Source organism: Etheostoma cragini, chromosome 13 (assembly GCF_013103735.1).
Source record: "Etheostoma cragini isolate CJK2018 chromosome 13, CSU_Ecrag_1.0, whole genome shotgun sequence".
Taxonomy (NCBI): domain Eukaryota; kingdom Metazoa; phylum Chordata; class Actinopteri; order Perciformes; family Percidae; genus Etheostoma; species Etheostoma cragini.
In genome coordinates this window covers 3,839,811-3,863,614 of record NC_048419.1, presented here as the reverse complement: position 1 = coordinate 3,863,614, position 23,804 = coordinate 3,839,811, and the positions used below count along the sequence as shown (strand labels likewise).

General features: G+C 40.1%; 1 protein-coding gene across 7 annotated transcripts in view; it reads right to left on the bottom strand.

Annotated features, from left to right (window-relative positions):
• Positions 1-23,804, bottom strand: part of LOC117955261 (seizure protein 6 homolog) — an 89,959-nt gene that overhangs the window by 6,440 nt on the left and 59,715 nt on the right. For all 7 annotated transcript variants that reach the window (XM_034889633.1, XM_034889634.1, XM_034889635.1 and 4 more), the window contains 7 exons: positions 23,313-23,505; positions 14,168-14,353; positions 13,109-13,277; positions 12,415-12,581; positions 12,131-12,325; positions 10,596-10,734; positions 1,617-1,813 (listed from right to left, as the gene is read on the bottom strand). In XM_034889633.1, the coding sequence (XP_034745524.1) occupies positions 1,617-1,813; positions 10,596-10,734; positions 12,131-12,325; positions 12,415-12,581; positions 13,109-13,277; positions 14,168-14,353; positions 23,313-23,505 (1,246 nt within the window). The remainder of the gene's footprint in view (positions 1-1,616; positions 1,814-10,595; positions 10,735-12,130; positions 12,326-12,414; positions 12,582-13,108; positions 13,278-14,167; positions 14,354-23,312; positions 23,506-23,804) is intronic.

The window sequence follows — 23,804 nt, the reverse complement described above, 5'->3', positions numbered from 1 at the left end:
GCAAAAGAGATTTTACACTAAAAGTGTATAACACATTTTATTCTATGAGAAAGCTTTGGACTGCTGGTCTGGCTCTGCCCTTCTACGTACTTCTGCTCAATTTTACATCTGGGTTTGCGGTAGTATCACTGGTCCAATCAGCGAACAGAGGGACCGGCTGAGAACCATGCGGTTGAGGTTGTGCGCTAGCTTGAGTTTTAGTTCCGTTATGGCTGCGGAAAAAGATGTGTAGTAGTGAAGGAGTTGGCAAAGGCGAAAGCTAGCGATGCTACGCCAACGTCACGGGGACTACCCATTTCTCTGACGCTCCCTTGTTCCCAACCTCTCAATAACCCAGAAAAAAATCCCTGCGCTCCTATAAGAATAAACCCTCTGCACTGACATCCCATTGTTCCAACCATGTAGGCTTTTGTGAAGAAAAAAAAAACCTCTGCTCCAACATCCCATTGTTTTGACCACATAAGCTTTTGTGGATCACCTCCCATAAAAACGTCCATGGCCAGGGGCAGCGTCCGTGGGCTAAAGAGAGGGCAGGGGCAGCGGCCGCTGGCAGGGGTAGCACTGCTATCAGACCGGCCCTCGCGGCCTCAAAACACTGGCCCACCGGGAAAAGTCCCAACTCTCCCGATTGCCACTCCACTACTGGATTGGGGTTTTGCATTTGACCTTGAGTGGTCAAGGTTAGGATGTTCAATTGGTTCAGGGGATAGGACCTGACCAATGGGGTTACATTACCTTATGGGAGGAGAGCCACAAAAGCCTATATGGTCGGAACAATGTCATGTAGGAGGAGAGTTTTTTTTTTTTTTTTCTCGAAACAAAGGGATGTTGGACTAGTGGACTGTAGGGCTCTGTGTAGATCCGATAGTTTTAGACTTCAACAGAGTACCCACTATGAAGGAAGGTAACACTTGTAATAGAGCTCAACAGTCCCACCCCCAGTGGGTAAACATACAGTGCAATTTCTCCATTGACAATTGGAGTAAAAGCCATTAAATCGTAACCGTTGATTGTAGATGTAAAACCAGCTACCACATGAATTGTATGTGTTCATATAGATGCCATAAGCTTCCGCCGGGAAGCTAACGTCAGTTTGGCTAATTCGGCTATCTGCGAGCTGACAGCTTGATTCAGTCTTAAAGAATGTCTCAAACTCTGATTAAATAGACAAATTAGCGGTGAGGGAAACATACCTTAGCTTCCTTCATTCAGTGCGAGGTGGTTTATCTGATGAGTATTTACACAGTCGTGTACCTTTGACTTTTTTGAGATATTCTGTTTGGTTTTTCACTGGAATTGATATGTTGTATGTTTACAAGTCACGTGGTAGCTGGTTAGCCTAAGGCGTGATCTAAGACTCTTTATATACGGATTTTTCCTGATGTCAATGGGAGAAATTAATGGAAAATGTACTACTGGAACCCAAGGTCTCTCGGAGGAGGGGCGGGATAGTTGAGCTCTATTGGAGAGGGGGCAGACTCTCTGTACAAATGAAATGTACGAGAGTCTGGTGGGACTACGTTAATTGACTGTAGCTAACCTAAGAAAAAAATAGTTTGATTTAAAAAAGAAATGTCCTAATTTAATCCAAAATAAAAACAAAACCACAGTCTTACCAAAGAAGTGGACCACAAAGCCGTTGTTGTAGCCGTAGATGTTGGTTGCAGGATCGGACTGAAATTGAATAGTGACATCTGCCATGGAAGTGTAGAGCTTGAAATGTGGCCGTGTGCCGCTGTACTGGCCTAGGATGTTTGCCGTCAGGTCATCTCCATCATAAAAGGTCAGCAGGTCGTTCTTACCAACATTGAGTCTAGAACAGACAAAAAAGTTGTTGAATGTCTTCTGAATGACATAAATTAACATTTTCATGTATAGCTGTACAGAATGTCCCATGTCCCATGTCTGTGGTTACGTGGTATGTTTACTGTGTGTTTTGCTCTGAGCTTGAACAGTTAAGTGACTCTTATCTTCCTCGGCTGATGAAAGAAAAAGCTGATGGCATAAGGCGATGTCAGCAGTACTTCAAAAATATTAATTCTGTTTATATTGGATGGATCTGATGTGAAGTAAACACTAAATAATTCATGATGTATGTCTCTTCGCTCCCCACATTGGTCTCATGAATATGTACTATATATTTGTATATCTGCAAATGTATGAGCATAATATAATTCTATCCTTGAGGTCAAGAGACCTATACAAAAAAACCTGCAATGCATGAACACTAGGATTATAGAACAGTGATTGAAGACTAAAGGCCTGGGATGTGTAAATAAAATCTAATAAAAAATTAAAATATCTAAATGTTTGCTATAATGCTCATATAAAATTGAATATGAGGCAGCCAAGCATCAGTTAGATAGATTCTCTTCTGTCATAATAACTTGAGAATACATTAACATTTTCCATTTGTAGATTCATATGTCCTTTAGAGAACATCAGTAAGGCCTTACATTTATTCAAACACAGGGGATGGAGAATGGTAAAAAAAAACATAAGCCACAGAAGTTGTAGTTCCCCACTGACATAATAAGCAGGTGAAAGTAGTTGCTATTAATGTGCCTTAAGGCAGGTGTCCAACTAGTAGGGCAAATTGGTTGCATGATTGTTTTGTGTTATATTCACAAGCTGTGTTGAACAGAACGTAATAGCAACAATGGCACAATGCCATTCTTTATGCACGTCACAGGAGGCCTGCATTTGTAGCTATTTAATCACCTTTTCCTGCATGAGATTGCCACCTCCATTTGCTGTGCCTGACCAAGCAAACCAAACTATTTTCCCATCATGGTAACAAAGCCTCAGCAATTCTCTATTCATTTGCACTGCTGATTACAATAAATAATCGCACAGCACCTGGGAGACGTATGTAAGGTGATTCAAATCAGTGAGGTCACAGGACAATCAACAGGAACATAGAAATAGAGTTACTAGAGAGGTGAACCTTTGTCAAGACACACAGTAAAAATCTAGTAAACTAGTAAAAAAAAGAAAGTAAAAAAAACATACATGCAATGCATTCATTGAAATTTAAGCAATATATCAGCCGGAGGACACATGAAGTAACATACATGGTGAAATATTTAAGGTTAAATAAACAAAGAGCAAGTGGTTTTAAAATATCCTTTCGGTGGATGTGAAAATATGAGTTTAAATGTCCAATTCACAGAAATCAAACGAACAATTGGGTGCAAAATACATTGATTAATCTCCATTAAAGACATGCAAAAACAACACATGCTAAATGTATTGTTTGGTACAATTGTTCTCTGAGGTAATGAATGCAACATGTATCACTCTACCCCCCAAAGATAGAAGAACACACTTCTTTTATGTAATATTAGTCTGTTCTTACTCTTTTAAAATGTGTGCATGTTCTCTCTAAATGAATGACCTCTCTAAGAACTATATGTCTATGTTCATGTTGATTGCCCTGTGAGCTCACTGATTTGAATCACCTGTCTAACACACTATATATATCATTGAGATGGTTTTGCCTCTTGTTTTTCATTTGAGAGGGGAACTTGTTGGGGACACAATAATACACAGACTCACTTGTGTTGAGTTTGAGGTGCATGTCTCCTTCGTTTTCTGGGAATGTCAGATTGCGCAACCAAGCCAAGGAGACTAGACAACTGAACATGATGTTTTTATATGCACATATTCTTAATATGTGTAGCCTTGTTGGAATAAATTCAGTATAGGATTCCTTGATGGTGCTTTCTCCATTCACAAACTCCCCCATAGAATTTCCACATTACTGCCAATAGAAACAAGCATGCAAACAAAATGCACCCCTTCACGCTTTATTCATCTAGACTAGGCATTAAAGAACAATTTATATAATTAGACCCACAAGGTGTACATTCATTATGGATCACTAGTTGACGCTCGCAGGTCCCCTGCAGGGACGATTTAAGACAGAAACATAACTGCAATGACTGAATTCCATTGCCTGTTTGTGCAATGTGCTGGTGCTAAAATTAAAAGTCACAGCCAAAACGGACAAAAATAGATGCCAGCTGCATGAATGGGAGTGAAATTAGGTGCTGAGCGACAATGTGGTCCCTCTGGTTAGTTGGACAGCCTAGGCAATTTACACCTCTGTGTTCTCCAACAATCGGTGGCTGGGGTAAAAGTGACAGGAATGACAATGCCAGTTTCCATTTCCAAACTGCCATGGGAACACTCAGAGCATATATGGAACGTGTGCAACTTAAATTTACATTTGTTTAAGAGCAACAAAAAAAAGGAGATCAACAGAAGGAACTAGTTATTTCACACTCTGGGCACCTGCATTCTTTGAGGCATACTCCATGACTAAGATGCCCCCTTCACACACAGTGTCATGGAATGACAATGAGAAGTTTTATTAGCAGGAGTAATGCTGTCACAGAGGAACACCACAGTTGAATTATTTGCATTTTTATTTTTAATCTCCACATCTCACACTTCAATTCTATTCAGGTTATATCATGCACATGCCGCTCATGTCAACAAGGCTATCCACCTTATCAATGTACTGCATTTCACCTTATCTCCTCCAAAAGGTCTCCCTGCATTAAGGCTACCGGAGAAGGACAGACGTGGTACTGTCAGTCTCTGAATTTCATCAAACTCGACACACAAATACAGCATCTGTTGCTCCATTTAGCTAAATATTGTACACGTTTAGCCATTCTCCAAAGGGTTTTCACATGATCTGTTTTTTTCTACTGCAAGGCATTCTACTCTCCTTCACATTAGTACATCTTATTAATGCCGCAACGCCATATTTTTTAGCTTGTTGTCCTTATTTGGTATGGTGATAGAGCTCAATAATATTGCTGCTGATATTGCGCCTTTCCTTACAACCGTATATCAAAAAACATGCACTTGATGAAATCTGCTTTCAGTTCATCATTATCTTTTAGACGTCAAAGCAGCTCTGTGTCTCATCTTCATCATGGAGAGATCAAAGTCTTGAGTTTGTCTTCCTATTTTCAGCAGAGGATTTGGTCTTGGACCTTTTTGTCTTTGAGTCAAATGACTTTAACTGTGCCGTCCCACAAATCTCTGTGACATCAGCACTAAATTTAGCTTCTTTCAAAAAAAACTTTTTGTACAAAACACTTGTTAATGGATGAATATGTGCAAGACTTTTTTTTTTTTTCTTCTTTCAAAAACATGCATACGCAGTTGTTATTTCACAGCTGACAACAACAACTTTGATCGGCTGTCAGAAAAGATACAAGGCCAACACTGCAGCCATATCCAATAAAACATCAGATTTATAGTCGACAGCATTGGTGAATAGTACGCTATCCCACTTGACACACTGTAACCTTTCCCCCTGTCTGGCAAGCTGAAGCTCACCTAAAAATTACCAAAAAAACGTACTTTCTTTTTTTAATCAATTTTGGTGCTTTAAGTGAGAATTTACGAAGTGGCTTTAAAAAGGTTCAATATCCTGTGTCGGTGCAGCCAATGAACCTGTAACCCAGTCAAGAACAGGATTAACAGAAACGTAGTGTTGGCCAATCAGAGGTAGTTGTGCCAGACTCCCGGCTTTGGCTAAGTCTCTATCTAATCTGTCAGAAGAAGAGCAGAAGACGGTTGGGAAGTTTAATGTTAGTAGTCCCCAGAGAAGAAGTCTGTTATTTCATGGCGCAGATTAGAACCCAAATTGAAACGTAAACCACTAAAATTCCCGACTGTTAGAACAATGTGTCAAATCGTTTGAAATTACTGTCGTTGTGACAGGTTTAATTCCATCACAAGTTAACAGTGTCAAAAAACGTTACCTGATGTTGTTCAGCAGCTAGCTCAGCGATTATTGTCTAATGAAATTACTGATTTTAGTAGGAGGGTGGAGGGTGCACTCAACTTGTGTCACATTATCATTGAGGGCTGAGCCCCAGAAAAGGTTTGATACTACAATCGCCACTACTGTCTGGGTTCCTAAAGTCGCTTATGAACAATGCTCCAGTCAATCTTCGTGCTTTTTAAGTAATGTTTTTTTCTTATTTTTACATCTCCTAAAAGTTAGGACATCGACTATACTAAAGGCCTAGCTGTGCAAAGTGTGTCACTAGAACTTATCGTATTCCTCTCCTAGAGGGGTAAGATGGCTGTGCACTTCCCTAAAACCCGACATTCAAATGTATCCTGAACAAGCTTGACAACGTACGTCACTAATCCGTGAACCAATCGCTGTCGAGCCACCAAAGAAACCTCCAGTGTAGAGTGGACTCCCAGTACAGAGAGCGAAAACCCACAGTCTCTATCAATAATAGATGCTAACTACACTAACCACTGATACATCTGACATCTGATTCTGGGTCTGGCTTACAGTTCAGACAGGATGCCAAAACTATCACTGCGGATTGCGAGCACGCCTGCAGGGCTACATGAAAGGGTTGCACGGGCCTATGGCTGAATCTCCGTACCAGCAACCTATGCTAGAATGTTGTCACCAAATGAGTGTTAACCTAGCACACAACCTAGTGGTGGTGGATGGGGCGAGTCCAGACCCAGAATCTTTAAATGAGGGAGAAGGAGTATATGTGCTTCCAGTAGGGCTGCACAATTAATCGCAATTTCATTGAAATCGCAGTATTGTGGTGCTGAAGAGACGTCCCAGCCTAGAAATTGTATCCTACAGACTGAAAACCAGACTTTTGCTGTAGTTCCTCGCAAAAAATCACCAAAATCATCATTCCCTGCAATATCGTGCATCATGTTGCAATTGCAACATCAGTTAAATTAATTGCAATTAGATATGTTCCTCACATCGTGCAGCCCTAGCTTCCATCCAATTTTGAGGATTTTTTTTTTCATTACCGTGTTAAACAAAGATCTTAATCACAACAATATTCTCACATACTTTACAACATGTCTGCAGGGGGACTTTCAATGGTCTCACTGACCCCATTCAGTGGCTCCACTGCCTGCTTGAAGTGCTTACGAAATTCTGATATCAACACAAAATGCCAAACACACGGTTTCTGCAGTCCAGACTTCCGCAGCACTCTGTAGCGAGTTGCTGCAGGTTAGTCAGCTGCCTTCTCTGTAACGACCTGGCAATTACTCCAGAAAGAACAGCAGTCACTCCTGGTCCTGTGTTCCATTTTAATGTGACAATATTCTTTTTGTCAGACTACGATGAAGTACTACAGTTTTGACCCTTGCAATTTCTTTTTGTTTACTGTATTAATTCATTCTTGAAGACAAAGAAATTTAAATTCAGCTTTGGTGACAGCTACTCTACTGCTACATGTTACTATAAATAAGAGCATAAGATAGGCAGCCAGTCAGGTGATTAAAATATGTACTGGAACAACTCAGCTATCAGCTTAAACACATCAGCCTCAAAGTACTTCTAGCCAAAGTGATGGCAAAATAGTGATGTGTGAGAGTGTAAAAATGGATTTTAAAGCTCATGGGAAAGGATGCGCAAAGCCTATTTCAAAAACAATTTAAAAGCAATACTTTAGAGTTGTCCTTCATTGACGTGACTTGGTTTTTTGCAAAGTTCCAGAGGTCTGTTTTTGAAAAAGGACTTTCTGAAAACTCCTCTGCAAAAAAAATGAAAAAATGAAAAATGGCAGCAGTTCCATTCTGCTGATGAAGGGATGACAGCTGTGTTTTGCAGAGACCTAGGCATTTTGTCACCTTCACTGACCTGTCAAATCTGAAGAAACTGAAATATATCCAGTAACTCTCACATAATGGAAATTGCTTTCAATGTCAAGCTTTCAATAGTCACCCTACCTCTTTTCCTACATATATTTGACATTTGAATTGTTCTGCTCAGCCAAAAAAGGTTCTCTTTTTAATTTAAAATGCCTATTTATTTCCTGGGCACCTATCCAGCACAAGTACACTTGCAAACGGCATGTAATGCTCCGAGTCTCCACAAGAGGACTCTATAAACCCAGAATGCTCTATTGTAAACGTACCTGATGCTTCTCAGTAAACTGACAAAAACCTAAAACAGACTTTCCTCTCTGTGTTAAAGTGTGTTACTCATTTCTGCTTTACAACATACCCTGAATGCTTAACTCAACATGTGAATCATTTTACCTTGTTGTGCTCCACAGGTGGGAATGTCAGCTGTAACCTCTTGCCTCCTGCTCTTGCTCAAGCCATGCTCCATGTTAATTAGCAAAGAGCCAGCCCTCCTGTTTGGCCTAAATTAATTAATCAGTCCTCATTATGCACACTGCTCCACTGTAATTGCCAGCACAGGCACAGTGATGAATGATAACACAGAAAACATTCTCATTACTGTGGAAAAGTGTGTGCCCACCCTTATAATGAGACAGCTCTCATCCACAAGAGCTTTTTGTCACTTCAACATGCATAACGTGTGTACACAAACACACAAATTCCATGTTGACCTGTCTTTAGGAATGCTACTCTCACCATGAGCGGACCAGACATGAGGGTAATGGGAGGGTCTGCAGGGATCAGACAAGCTGTGGGTTTCTGCTGCAGTGATCATCCATGCATGACCAACCTTGAGATAAACTAGAGCTGGCCACAGCATCATTAATGTCCAGCGAGAAGCCTCCTGTGGCTCGGATTAAAACAAATACATGACGGGTGCAATGAAAGGGATCTCTGAATTTACCTCAAATCAAATTTGTTCTTTCCTGTATGGGAAAATCCTCTCTGATCTTTTTTACACAACGTGCTCTGGTTGACTTTTACCTTTTTAACAGACAATCACTTGTCTTAGTCTCCAACTAAAGAACAGGGAGGGTCACACAGAAATCCTTTAGAAATTGTGAATGATTGGTTTCCTCTGATGCTATTATTCCCTTTGATCTGTGGATCATGTTTGAGGGATGGCTCATACAAACGGTCACTGTAACCTGAGCATGTATACTATACTATATGCCACCACTCTGAGGGAAGCCCTGGAGCTTTTCTAGTAAGGTATATTTTAGATTCACTGGTTATTAAGCAACATGCAGTACAATGGCATGCAATGCATTTTATTCTGCAGTCAATATGAGAAATCTATTTCATTCCAAAGTATATTGGTATCAGTGTGATTTCTTATGTTTTCAGTGAATTGCAGTCGCTATAGGTACACAGACTGATTCTGGTAATGACTCCAAGCCAAATCATAATGTTTGTGGACTGTGTCCAATTCACTCTGATCCTGGGGCGTAGTGCAGCTTCTGCCCAAATTGTTTCCCAATTGAAGTGAACAGTAACTACTCTTCCTTTTCTTGTGTCAGCATTGATTTGTAGAATACCACAAAAAGATGATCCTTTGCTCCAAAAAAACACCACCACACAGATGAGAATGTCAGTTTGATGCAGTTCTACAGAGATTGTGTTACATAGCCATGATCTATTTAGTTTTGTGTTTATTAATTAAGAATAAAACAGTGTTTTATGCATTGCTCTTGACCACAAAGAGTTGTCTAATGAAAACGGGGAAAACTGCAGTATGTTTTCTTTTTACTGCCCAAGTAACTAAAAAATGTAACAACCGAATATAATAATTGCTTTTTGTAGGCGGTCTACCACTATGGATTTCAATCTATCTGCACAGCATCCAGACCCCACGTCATAATTAAAGCTTGCAATTTCATCGACTTTTCAGAACTGTACGGAAGACTATATTAATTATAAAGGAAATCTCAACATAAAAATTGAAGGGTGGAATGCCTGCATGCACAGATGACCAATAGCCATAGCTTCTTTTTGAGATTTGAGTGACTGTTTTCCTCCAACCTCAGGCAGTATTCCCACTGGTTTAATTTTAAACTCTGTGTTCTCTATTGTGTGCAAGTGCTACAGGCAATAACACAAATTACTTATGTTGTAGTGTTTGTCCTTTCTACAGGATCCACATTCGTGGAAATATTGTGGGAATCACTCAAACAAGACAAACCAATGAATCAATACGAGATTGGCAGACAAAGATGCATATCCTAATGCACACACTTGTATAGTTTTGCTTTTAAAAAAACATTTAGTGTAACATTAAGAAAAAAGAAATGTGATGATTTACACTCCTATTTTAAGAGCATTGCATTGAAAGAGAAAGTAGGGGTGTGTCAACACACACACCTCTACTTTCTCTTTCAATGCAATGCTCTTAAAATAGGAGTGTAAATCATCACATTTATCTTCAGTAAGATAGGTGAAGGAGAAATGAGTGTGCCTATGTATATTGGGTCATCTGTGTGCATGTGTGTAAATTTGCGTTGAATTACAGTTGGGAAAGCTGGATAAGTGGCTCAGAGTAGTTCACTGCCAGAGTATATTCATTTCAAAGCCAACTCTGAGACACACACCAGGGAAGTGGGACCAGGGAGGCTTACTGGCTAATCTGGTCAGAAAGCAAGCTGGAAGCTACACAGAATTCTTAATGCAGCAGATGAAAAAAAATCTAATTAGTGACTGCAACCACAGAAACACTCCCTGACGTACGTGTTGTAGTGTGTGAGTTAGAGAATAGATGAGAAAGAAACTTAGCGTGCGTGTGTTTGTGTCCGGAGATGGAGGGTTAAACATCTCAGGGTCAATCTGAGCTCCTCTCGGACCTCCTTGTGTGATTTCTTGTCGTGCACCTGAGTGCGGTCTCTTACACTTGGATGTCAAGCATGATCCTCTTGTCTTCTTCCACATGGATACCCCAGATACAGTCCTGACCCTTGTCATAAGCCTCAGGCCAATTAGGAGACAGCACCACACCGGCTGAGTCTGTGATCTCTCCGCTGCAAACAGCTGCAATGCAAAACACCTCAGGGTGACACTGAGAAACCAATACATGCACTGTAACATATTTCAAAACACAGAATAATTTTGATTACGATCAATGTAACATGTAAATTAGAAAGCAAAGTACATATCAAAACATGCCATTTGTGATTTGCAAGTAAAAAGTGAAAGAAATTATAAATATGTTGATACATAAACTGTATTTGAATTCATAGGATTGCACCAAACTCTGCTTTATGCTTAATAAAACGCAGTGGAAATGGAGTGTGCAGGCTCCTTGACGTGAACCTTGTAAAGCTGCATACTACCACTGAACCGCTTGATGACCATGACCCATAGTAGATGAAATTAAATTTCCTCATATCTAGCTTGTGTGGCAGAATGACCATGCACGCAACAAAGACTGAGAGTAAGGTCAGCGTGTGTGTGTGTGTGTGTGTGTGTGTGTGTGTGTGTGTGTGTGTGTGAGAGGAGAAAGGAAGGGGTAGTGAATCAGTAAGAATGTATGAAAAGACAACAGTTGAGTATCTTTTATTATCTTTTTTTTTTGTACAACAACAAAGAAAGACCAAGCTGTGCACCAAGATGCTGCCTACTCATGTCTTTTGCCTCTTTTTTTCAATCTATTTTTCCTGCACATTTTTGTCAATTCTGCAAATCTGCAATTTTCTTTTTCAGTTTACTGTTTTTTGTGAGCACACACATTGTTTGGTGCAATGTAAATATATTCAATTTTCAACAGCATGTCTGTGTCTCTGCAAATATTTCTGTGCATGAGAACAATCTGAAGAATTTTCTACATTTTGAACTATTTTAGTATTAGGGCAAAGCGTACTAAAGATGAGAGGGATTTTCATTATGCCCTACAGTGTGGTTGGCTAGACAAACATCTGGTAATATGAATGAAGTGTCTTCCATGTGGCGCAAAAAGTTTGATTTGGATAATTCTATATGTAGTTTTGGTTGCAGTGCTTCATTTCGCAGGATTTGTGAGGTATGTTGCAGTTTGGGTGTGTGTTTTGTGAATTGTGTTAAGTATTTTGAGGAAACCAGCCCAGTGTGCAAAATTGCATTTTAGCGATTGGTAAAAAAAACTGTAAGCACTTGTGTAATGACTGCCTTGCAAGCACACACAACAAAGTAAAGTAAGTATATCATAGTACAATTTTAATGGGAAATGTATCATGGATCAGAGGAAAGCAGCTTAGGAAGCTGCCAGTGGTCTTTAATATTTGAATAAAATATACTTTAACAACTCCTGCAATGATCAAGCACACAATGAAAGCCTCAGGCATTTAGGTCAGTCATATCTGCCTCTAAGTTCTGCTTCAGTGGAAGCACATTTTTAAAAACTGATTTCTTATCTCACAATTACTCGAGCGAATGAAATCTGTTGACTCACCCCTACAAGCTGGCTCAGTCTCATTCCACTGTGGGTTTTGTGCGTCCACGCACTCGATCACTACGGAGCCTTGCTCCAGCGTGTAGCCAGGGTCACATGAAAATTCAACCACTGCACCCACAGTATAGGTGGAGTCGCTGCCGGTGAAGTTGCCGTACTTCACAAAAGGCTCATAACACATGCCTTTTGCAAAAGCTGTTGACCCGAAAAAAATACAAGGCATCAAACATACAGTAGGGATCAAGGCACCAATTTTCTATATGCAAAATCCATGATCAACCTGCCTTCGTATCTGATGGCTGCACCAGTGGAGGTCATAGTCCCGTCTGTGGTGAACTCTACAAACAAGTAACGTCCAGTACTGAGCACACCCTCATTGGGCAAATACTCAACCTCATAGGAGTCGTACAAAGGGGGAGAGTCTATGTTGTTCCCATTCTTAATCAGCAGCCTAAAAAACACACACAGAGAGAGAAGGAAGACAGTTTAAAATAGATGTAAAGTGAACCTTGAAAGGTAAGAGAAGCAGAACAAAAAGAAGTTACAAGCTATCCGACAGCTGCTCACTGTTCCAGTTGTGGCTGTAATAACTTTGCGATAACATTCTCCACCACTCGGTAATGAGGCGAATGGCCATGTGTGACGATAGCCAAGTGGCTCAGCGGTTACTGAAGAAAAAACGTAATGAAATTGCTGTTTTTCTACCTCTCACTACTCTCTGTGGTCCCCTCTATTCATTTGCTTGACAGAACACTGTTAAAGGATTATAATGATAAAAAAAGTCCTTTTAAATTCATCTGTCGCTCCCTAAAGATTTGGGTTATTTATAGCTTTTGAGGGTTTTAATGGTCTATCCACAAAGCATACTGTTAAAAAAATGAGTTCAAAGCTCTGTGCCATCTATTAGCTGAGGACACACACACAAACAGTCACACTGTACATGCTCAATGTGTGATCGATTTTAGTAGTGTACACTACCTGTCATCATCCTCTGCCAGAGCCACCTTCTCAAAGTGAATGTGAAGCCGGTGGTCTTCAGGGGCCTCCAAGACCCAGTGGCACGTCAGATTGTTGCTATAGTTGCCAGGGAAACCAGGAGAGACGATACGACCATAGGTGGCATTTTTCATCATTCCCCCGCAGGATGCTGTACAAGTACGGCAACGAGAGGAAAGAAAAGAAGAAAAAGAGTTAGAGGGACCAGATGAGAAAAGTAATGACATCAACTGTGGTGGTGGTGCCCTGTCAGAGCATAGATTGCATCAATATCCAGTGGATTGTGGCTGGACTACACTAAGCGGCTCACCTGGGTCTAAGAGTGTGTGACTGTGTGTGATGGACCTGTGAAGAGAACAGCAGCAGTAACACTATCAGTTCCGTGCAGCTGCAGGAAGGCACGGAGAAAGGCTGCATCCGGCAAGATGAGCCTTTACCAGCAGGAGAAGGACAGACACGCAGCCCAGTTCTAATTAAGGCAGTCACGTCCGATGGTCTTTTTCTGCCCCGTCTCCGAAGAATAGCGCCCTGTGCTGCTAATCACATGCAAACACGCTCATTTGACCTCGGAGTGTAACTAATCAACTTGGTAGAAGACAACCACGTGAAAGCTTTCGTTAGTCAAAATCACCTGTGTCCCAGAGGAAAGCTAGAGAGCAGAGGGCTTACAATATACCTGCTTATGTTCATTTGCATATTTTACTTCTAAAAGTACTTCTGTCAAAATGTCAATGAACATTGATTTGACAAAGTGTCATGGAAAACATTTGTCGACACATTTAATAACAGATGCAAGTTCACTTTGTATTAAGTACTTGAAGGCAATTGAGTTCCAAAAAAGAAATGTAATCTCCAACCAAAGGTCTGCGAGCATCTCAATTAACCTGAAAAAATAAGGACTTGCAGTTCTAGAGATTTAATTTTGTGTAATTACATTTTGAGCCGTTATGTTCAGTTCATTAAGATTGCTACACCTGCCCTGAACTGCTTCAAATGTTAATGAGCTAACATGACATGTTGCAAAGAACTGGTTTCTCTTACCCACACATCGAGGCTCCTTTCCACTCCAGTACGGTGTGGTTGCATTACGACAGGCGAGCATTTTGGGGCCTTGCAACTTGTAGCCGGTGAAACAGCGAAAGTAGGCTTCTCCGCCAGCATGGAGGTGCGTGACAGTAACTTCTCCACCAACAGGCTCTTTGGGAAATGCACAGCTCAGCACGAAGGCTGGAAAGGAAATAATACAGTCAGAAATGGAGAGAACGGGCAAAGGAGACAGTTTAATTGAATGCAGTATGAGTAAAACCAATGTGAACTTTGGCATCTTTGTGTCATGTAACCGGCCTATAGTGCATTATTTGATAAGCAGCACCATACGAATGATGTTGTGATATATGACTTACTTTGGAGGAATATTATGCTAATTTTGTTCTGCTAATGTCATGTCAGTAAACTGTATTAAATCTGTGATGGTCACTGTGATATGCCCGAGATGTCAGAGTAGCGACCAATTCAATTACATCACACCTTAATTCAAATTTTTTTTTTCAGCTCTGTAATGACTACAAATAACTATTTGTACGTCCCAATTAAACACTTCATAAAAAGACCCACTTGGTCTGCCTTTCTATCACAAGGTTAAACGTTCTGCCGGTGTCTTGAGACCTGAAGGGTTTTTATTTTATGTAAAAATAAACTAAGTTTTTAAATGTATAATTTCCCAGGATTCGAAGTCTGGCCAAAACAAACAGCTAACAATGTTAACTGGCTCCACAACGTACTCCTCTGTGTCCTGCATTGTCCTGTTGTTTTACATTGTTGACCATGTTGTCTCGCCTCCAAAACCCCACTGAGCACCCATGCACATTTAGATATAAATGGGGGGAAAAACAAATTGTTTTTCTATTTATGCCTTCCTGTTTTCTTTCTCTCTCATGCACACACACACACTTTTTACAACCAACCTTCAGCATTGTCTATTAACACCCCCAGCTCTTACTTAATTGCAGTTTACCAGTTGTTGCAGGATGCAAATATACAGAGACATATTTTCAGCACTACAGTAATTAACATCACTGTGTGGTGCGGTGTCGAGCCACTGCAAGTGCGTTGACAAATGGAAACGTTGCTGTTCAGTTGAACATTTTGTTGAAACTAGGCACTTAGCATGTTAACTTTTTTATTTCTTCACAAATCACAGGCCTGTAATGTGATAGCTGGAAGAGGAATCGCCTCGGCTGTGGTTGTCAGAGTCGTGATTCCAGCAGGGAAAGATCAATGTTCCTGGACTGGCTTTGCATTGTTGTCCTGTCCCTGTTTTTGAATAAATGGTGTAGGATGGGATGGAGTTCCCATGGATAATGGAGTGAGCTAACCAAGTCTGTAATGGAAGCTATTAAACAGCCTTCTCTTCCTGTCTAACAGCCGCACTGTTCTACCTCATTAGTGTAGGCACATAAATGACCAGACTAAAACTTTTAAACTTCTGCAAAATTGCGTGAACAACAAAACAAGCAACATAATTGGACCCACTATGGCTTATGTTACAATCAGTGTGATTGTGCGCCGTAAAAATTACAGAAACCTTTTTAAAAGCTGCAACTTTACTCAAACTTAGCAAGTTGCACATTGTGTTTCAGCTTAATGGGGTATGCAAAGTCTAAATTAGAGCTAATAGAAGGAGAAAACAACGAGGGGCATACTGAAAAGACCGTTCTGCGTTGAACTTGTACTTGCTTTCTTAGAAGCAATTATGATAATAATCAGGCATGGGACTATGTAGTGTAAACACCTTAATCTGCTTATGTTAATGTGATTAAAGGTATTTGGGTTTTAACAGAATTAAGAGGTGGACTAAAGCTATTTCCAGGTTCACAGTTGATTGGTTGTTTGGTGTGAGCCTGTCTGTAGAAATGTGCTTACCTGTTTCTACTTGTTCTTACATTTGGCTTCTTTGCTTGACATGTATTAAATTGAACATCACAGAACTGCAATATGAATTTTCTGTCCGCATGAATTGAAGGCAAAAATGGCAAAGTATCCTATAACTGTAATATTGAAAGTTAATGTTTACTAAGTCACAACAGACTTGGTTTGGTTTTTGGATTTGGTGGTTCATAACATACCTGACCCAATGAAATTGTCCGGATGAAGTAAACACCAACAGTTGAAAGATTTGACACAGGTTCCATGATAAAACGGCTACACAACGTCATACATTCAAGAGCTTGAATAGAGGCCACATTGATTGAAATGCACATTAATATTTTAACTTTTTTGTTTGGTTCTAAGGTCTTTGCTTGCACAGATGCAGAGCAAGTAAAGGTTAAACGGCACAAAAAGATTTGACACTGTGCAGCAAGTTGGATTTGAAGTGCTTTCATTCATTTCAGTCATTTCTAGATGAAAAACAAAACTTTAGTACTGTTTCTAGCATTACCTTGAAGCTCAGTTGGATATTCAAAGTTTTTATTCTATCAATCCTTTGAACTTGGACTCTAGGGAAAACAGCTCTGAATGCACAATGGCCATAAAGGCTTGTAAAACTGCCCCCGTCGACTGTTTTACTACTCTGAGCCACAAGGACGAAGCACACTGCCCCTGGGTCATCCATTCAATTCATAGTTTATCACTAGCTCCAATGAACCTGCTTATTGCTATTATCATAGCAGCATTTACATCCCTATTGAGCATGCAACGAGAGAGCCGGAGGCACAAATTGTGGAGCCAATTTCTGAAGTATTAAATTACGTGCAGCCCCCATTCCAGTAGATGTGGTGCTTGGCCATAAAGTCTGATTGTTTTGCCATTAGAAATAATAGCTCTACGGTGCAGACAGCCAGGAAGATTAGCTGATGATGCTGCAGGACCACAGGAAACGGACACGTCTTTAGTGGTTTCATTGTATAGTAGAGGAAATAGTCACATTGGTAACACTCATACCTGGCTAGTACGGATTTGCATCCATCGCCCTACTGCGTTCCAGCGGGTTTTGTTTTTTCAAAATTACGCAGTTTAGACAAAGTAGGGCATCTCAGGTCAAAATATGGAGACATTACCGACATGAATGCTATAATATCTCACAAACATCTATTATAGCTGACGTGTATTGGTACTTTGTTTAATACTGTTCTAAAATAGGCTCCCATAAAATAATAAGGATGAGGGGAAACAATGGATAAAAGCTTTTGGGATTCAAATTGCACAGTTTGAAGTTAGAACATTGCTTTTTGTGTGTCATAACCAATACATAATCATCAGGCATCTGAACATGGGCCAAATGCTTTTTTTCCTTTTATTTTTGAATTCAAGAGAAACACATCCCGCAGCGCTTTGTTTCCCTTTTCTCATATTTGTGCAACAGATTTGTCCTTAAGTATTTTTGTCATCAAATATGTAACTCTAACTGTATTTTGGATCCAATGATTAGTTATGGATTCTTTAGCCGTATAAGTCAAAAGCTCAACTTTTGGTAATCATTTGGAAAAATAAAAGTAAACACTTGGTGCATTTACTAACACACTCTTTTTAATGGGCCTCATCCTCTTGTATGCACATTTTCATTTGCCAATTGGAGAAAGTTGCTCTTCAACCAATAACGGACAATAGCCTATTTTTGACCAGGGCACAATAGTTGAGATGAAGAAGCCAGTAAACCTAAGTTGTCCGCTGTATTTCAACAAACAAATAAAATGCATTTCAATTTAGGCCTAATAAAACAGCTCCACTGTTGTATTTCACATGTTGCCTGAATCCCATCAGGTAGAGAGCTGGAATGAGATCAAACTTGGCAAGGTGAAGGCAGCAGATAATGAAAGTGGTTGATAGAAAACAGAACACAAACAATGCATGTAGTGTAGATTGTTATTAGTATATTTAATTCCAGGGCATTTGGAGAATATTTTCCGCAATGTGTAACGTCAAGATTTAAAGAGGAAAATGTGTTTCCGTGGAGAGAAAATCGTGTGCTGATGAGTAGTCATCTCTGGTCAGTTGTGGTTTTGTTGGAGGTGATAGCTCTGCAGTTATCCGGCAACTTGTGGGAGAGTGTTATTCTCACCGCATCCACGCTTCATGTCCTGGCTGTGCACCAAAGCATTACCTTTTTACAGAAAGATCAATAGGGGTGTCACCGGTAAAGGGATTCAGTTGTAGAAAGCCAGAGCATAGTTTTGCCATGATATGCCCGATTGATATTTATGTGGTTGGGTTAAAAACTCAATTTTTATGGTCATTTACTCAATAAAGGCTATTAAAGAGAAATAACTTTGTACTAAAGGCAGCATCTCATCAATGCTAAGAAGTTGTAGCAAATTGGTGGATCATTGCCAGTGGCCATTTCCGCCTTACTTGTCAACCTGGAACATCAGTCACAGCCAATCAATATTTCCTGTAAAACATCATCGCCATTGGCAATGCCATTGATTGTGATTTTCTTTCAAATGATTACTATGTACTTCACAATATCCTGAAATGATATTTCAAGCTCGCCTATTATGTAAATAGGTTACACATGATGGCAGTCATTTTATCAACTATACAACAGAGATGTTCTGGTTAAATTCCATCATGAATTTAATTAAATGTATAAAAAGTAACTTGCTAATCGTGAGTAAAATTGGCCAATGGGTCCTCCACATTTGCATGTACAGTATAACATTTAATCTTTCCAACAATGCTTATGCATATAAATGATTTCCATTTTTATAGAAATAACAGCATTCTATGACCCATCTGTTAAAAACATCTGAATATATTTTACTAGTTGAACTCTAGATTTTGACATTAACTTAGCATGCCAGCACTGTAATTATCGTTGTCCTTTTTGGAAGAAGAATTTCATTTCCCTGTGCTCTATTTAGTTTGCTCATTTGGGTGCTACCACTTTAGGTTCAAGTATCCTCTCAACATGCAGGCATGCAGTGTGTGACCCTGAAGTTTTAGTGGCTAAGATTGTTGCCAGTTCCTATTACAAAATAGTAAGTGTGCACATGTTATATGCATAATACCAAGGATATTTGTGTCAGTACTGATAATGTTGCCATTGTAGAAAATTTGACTATAAATAGCCCAACATGTTCATATTGATAGGACTGCATCACACTCAGACCACATTATGAATTCAACTATTGCAATAACAAAAAAGATAGTGAATACATGAATGATTACAATTTGTATAAGGGTTTCAGATTCATGGAGCCAAATAACTTTGGCAAGTTGGAATTCTGCAGCAAGAAAAAAAGAAACCCTACACAGATACATGTGCTATTTCACATTTAATGTGTTGCTGACACTCAGCATACATTACATGTACTTTGTGTTTTATGTATGGGTCTTTGTTAGGTGCATGCATTACATTTTTTCATTTATTGGAGCTGCAGTAGCTGTCTCTGGATAGGATTGTTGAATGGTGTGTGTGTGTGTGTGTGTGTGTGTGTGTGTGTGTATTGTTGAAAAGAAAAGGATAAGGATGTCCATGGAAAGTGGTTATCTTCTCTCCTGCCCCACACTTCTACTTCCATACATATAAACAGTAAAACACCCTTCTAATCATGTTCCGAGCATCTGGCTCACTGCTGATCTTGAGGAGGCATCCATCAGTCTGCCATTGCAGGCAGAGTCAACGCTGTGGCAAATATTAATTACCCTAAGCCGAGATCCATCTTTTCCGCAGTTCTGTCTCCTTCTCCACGCTTGTCCAAGCGCATTTCTCACAGCCTATTATAAAGGACAAGGTGATACCCTGCTTACCAAGGAGAGGAACACAAATTGAAATATCTTCTGTGTCTCCAATATGTTTAGTCTTCTAGAAATGCGATCGCTGCATTTTTTATTTCTCATTAATGTAACAAAGTTTGTCCCTTCAACTTCCAAAACAAATGTGTTGATTGATGGATGACTAACTCCACACATCTGACTGCAGGTTTTTTACTGGCAACAATTATAATACATAAAGTTGTCAATATGCAAGTGTTTTACAAAGGTTTATAGCGTGATAAAAATGTATGTCAATGTTGAGGAATATCCAAAGCAGCATCAGGATCCATCAATTAAATTATTTAGTGGTGCTGTGTTAAGTTGAGTTAACGTTAGAGCTAAAGCCCTCGTAGTATCAAATAACTTATTTAATAAACTAATGAAATGAGTTTAGACACTGAGTAGTCTACATCCTTGACGTTCCACTTTGGGATTGCTCCGGTGATGCATGAAATTCCGCCGGATGCATGTATTTTCCATTTCCTTCTGCTTTCTTATTGTTGGAATTTTCAAATTTGGTGGATGAATGATGACTATTGTTGACTGCTCCACAGATCTCTGCAGGGTAAATTGAGACAGCTAGCTGGATTATCTCTCCAATCTTAATTTTACATCGGCTCTGTGCGGGGTTTAGCACCGCCCATGGCGATTCTGATTGGTTTAAAGAACAGCGGTTAAATCAGAGCACGTTTTCCTCCCATCCCTGAATGCTGTGTGGAGTAGCCACGAAGGCGTGCTGAAGGAGGGTCTGGCCAAGCCTAAGCCTAAAACTAGACACTGAGTGACTTAGTGCCATGTCTGGCCATTTTGGTACCCTAGGCCGGACACCCACTGAGTAGATTGATTCCTTCATAGCCAAGTTTGATTTCTCTTTTTTCTGCTTTGCTCTTCTGGTCTGTTCTGTCACCAACACATAGTCAATTGTTAATGGGTAGGTTTACAAGCACACTAGTGTCCATGCTACCTGTCCTGGTTCTAATCACATTTGGAATATGATATAGAACATAAAAAAGCTGGTCATGGGTGAATCCATCATCATCCTGGTTTTTGATTGTCTGTAAAGAAGTGTCTCAAACTCCAACAAATAACAGTCTCTGTCCTTTCAGTACCAAGATGCAAACTTTATCAGTGTCTCATTTTCACTTGTGGACATCCTTGCCACATTTCATCATCCAAGATTTATTTAAATGCCTAAACAAGAGACCGGCATTAAATTCAGTACAGCAATTTGGTTATGTTTGACGTATATTTTTTTTCTTCACCTGTTAAGGAAGCTCTGTTTAATGGAGTGGGTGTTTTTTTTTTTAGAGCTTACGTTCCAGGAGCAAACATCTGCCATTATCTCCAAAACTTTGGCTATATTCATCACAAATGTCAGTCATTCTTAGCTCAAGAAATCCTTGATTTCACTTAATTTCAGGGCATACATCATTACAGCTTTTATCATTGAGTATTTTCTTTAACACACATGCACACATGCATGCACGCTATCCTGGTTACAAGTCTCATTTGGTTTCGATCCTACTTAGGAGGTTATGAGGTTTGCATGGAACGTAAGAAACCACTTGATTATATGTCTTATGAAGCTGTGTGAGCAAATGCAGCATGTGTCACAAAATAGCAGCCAGCAGTTTCAATTAAAAATAATATGACGGGCATCACCAATCAGTATATTGTCAGTGAGTCTTCCTGCAGACCCCTCAGCTCAGCATTAGATGCACAGTGCAGTTTGATTGTTGGGTTTATTTAACAGTGAATGGATGGATGGATATACTGTAGCGTGGTGATGGATGTACTGTGTATTTACAGGGTGTCTATATATTTTTTACAGTAAACCTGGAAAATACTGAACATCAAACAATGCTGAATAAGATCTTTTGAAATGCAAAAAGCAGAAGTGTAGGAAAAGAAGTGCACCTACTAACAGTGTGACATATTTCAACTATTTGTCACCATCTGTCCCCAGCTACTGTATGCATCACCCTGTGTGATCTGCACTGACCCCTCGCAGTCATCATTCAGCCCGGCCACACAGAAACATTCACACATCCAACAGCGGCAGGCTGATTTATCCCATGTCGGTGACACTGTTTTGATGGTTGCTTTCATTTTTGATCTGGTGAAAGTGCCACAGTAATGTGGTGGGATGAATGTTTTGGTCACTGGCTTCCGCCATCAACTCAAATCGATGGGGCATGTAATTGCTGACCACTTTGTGCGATTGCTGAGATAAACAGACATTGTTGCAGACATGGAAGATAAATGTCACAAGCAAAACATGTGCGTGAGAGAGAGAGAGAGAGAGAGAGGGAGAAAGAGAGAGGGAGGAATTTATGGACCATCATGTTCACCGAAGAGATACAGTAACTAACTGCTGACAGATTTTGCGGCTGACACACAGTTTTCTCTTGTAGTTATTTGATCATATTTAATAATTCGTTCTTTAGAGTTCAATCTCTGCAGAGGCCAAAGTAGTTCAGCTCTTGCAAAACCCATTGGTAGCTATTTTCCCTCCCAGCACACACTTCCGACAATCATGGAAAGTTGCATGCACACATTGTGGGCCATTTGTCATGTAACAGAGCATTTTATATGAACATAGCTATGTTACTGTCGCAAAGTGTAGCCAGAAAGCTAGAGTTTTGAAGGTGTGTAGTGTTTTCTTTGGTGGTTTTTTTTCTGCTTGCCTGGCACATGCAATAAAGACACTATTTGGACACACCTGATCTCACCTAATCAAGGCAGATACTTTACGTGTGATCGGACAGGACTGATAAGCGCTCTGCTAGGGTGAGAGCACGGGATTGGAGATTGAGGCATTCAGATGCACTGAGACGTGGGACAGGGTAGACGAAAAGAGTGACACGCTTTCGACATTTAGGATGAGAAACAGGAGGGCTGCACGGACACAGCCTGAATCCACAGAAAAAGCAGGGACTCGGACCATAAGGGGAACTCTCTCCCTCTTCTGAGTAAAGACTGAGTCTGGCTAGTCTTTTTTATCCCAAAGACGTTTTTATAGCTTGCCCTCCTTTTTTACTCTTTTTTACTAAAAGAAAATGTATATATTTGCTGCTGACTATTTAACAAAAAAAACAATAAAAAGACCCGGCTGTGTAGGGATCCAAACTGGGCATTTATAGGCCCTGAAGTGTCTACTTTGTGACAAACTACTTTTCAATGTAAAATGAGCATGTGGATACATTCCTGCAATTACAATGGGGTGATAACTTCAATATCGTAAGGTGTGACCCAGAAGACTCATTGTGTGTGTGTGTGGGGGGGGGTCTATATACGTGTGTGTGTGTGTGTGTGTGTGTGTGTGTGTGTGTGTGTGTGTGTATGTGTGTGTGTGTATATATAATATGCTAAGCTGAGTATTGTTGGACTGATGCACCGTTTACAGATATCTAACGTGGTACTGGCTCACCTTGGTAATGCAGCAGGAGAAATCCGGAGTTGTGCTGTTGGTCACCACGAAATCGAATGGAAATCTGGTTGCTCCAGCTGCGTAGCACGAGGCCCCTCATCAAGAGTGACTCATTGGCTAGGATGAAGGGCTCTCGGCCACCTGTGTCCTCCACTGTCACCTGCTCTCCCTCCAACACACTCACATTTAACACCTACAAAGAAGATTGCACATTTTAGTGCTGCACTTCCGGGCATCACACACCATATGATGTCATACAAGCAAACGGTTCACTGACCGGCATACCGTTTGCAAAGAGTCTTACAGAGTAACACATTTCCGAAAGGTAACAGTGTGTTTTATTGTGGCGCTGTTAGAAGCACATTACAATCCACTTTATTTGAAGACCAAAGACAACATTTACATACTTTATAAAAATCACATTACACACAAACATGGTGACTAACTGTTGACTTATGAGGTTTGAATTCACATCAGATGGAATCTTAATTC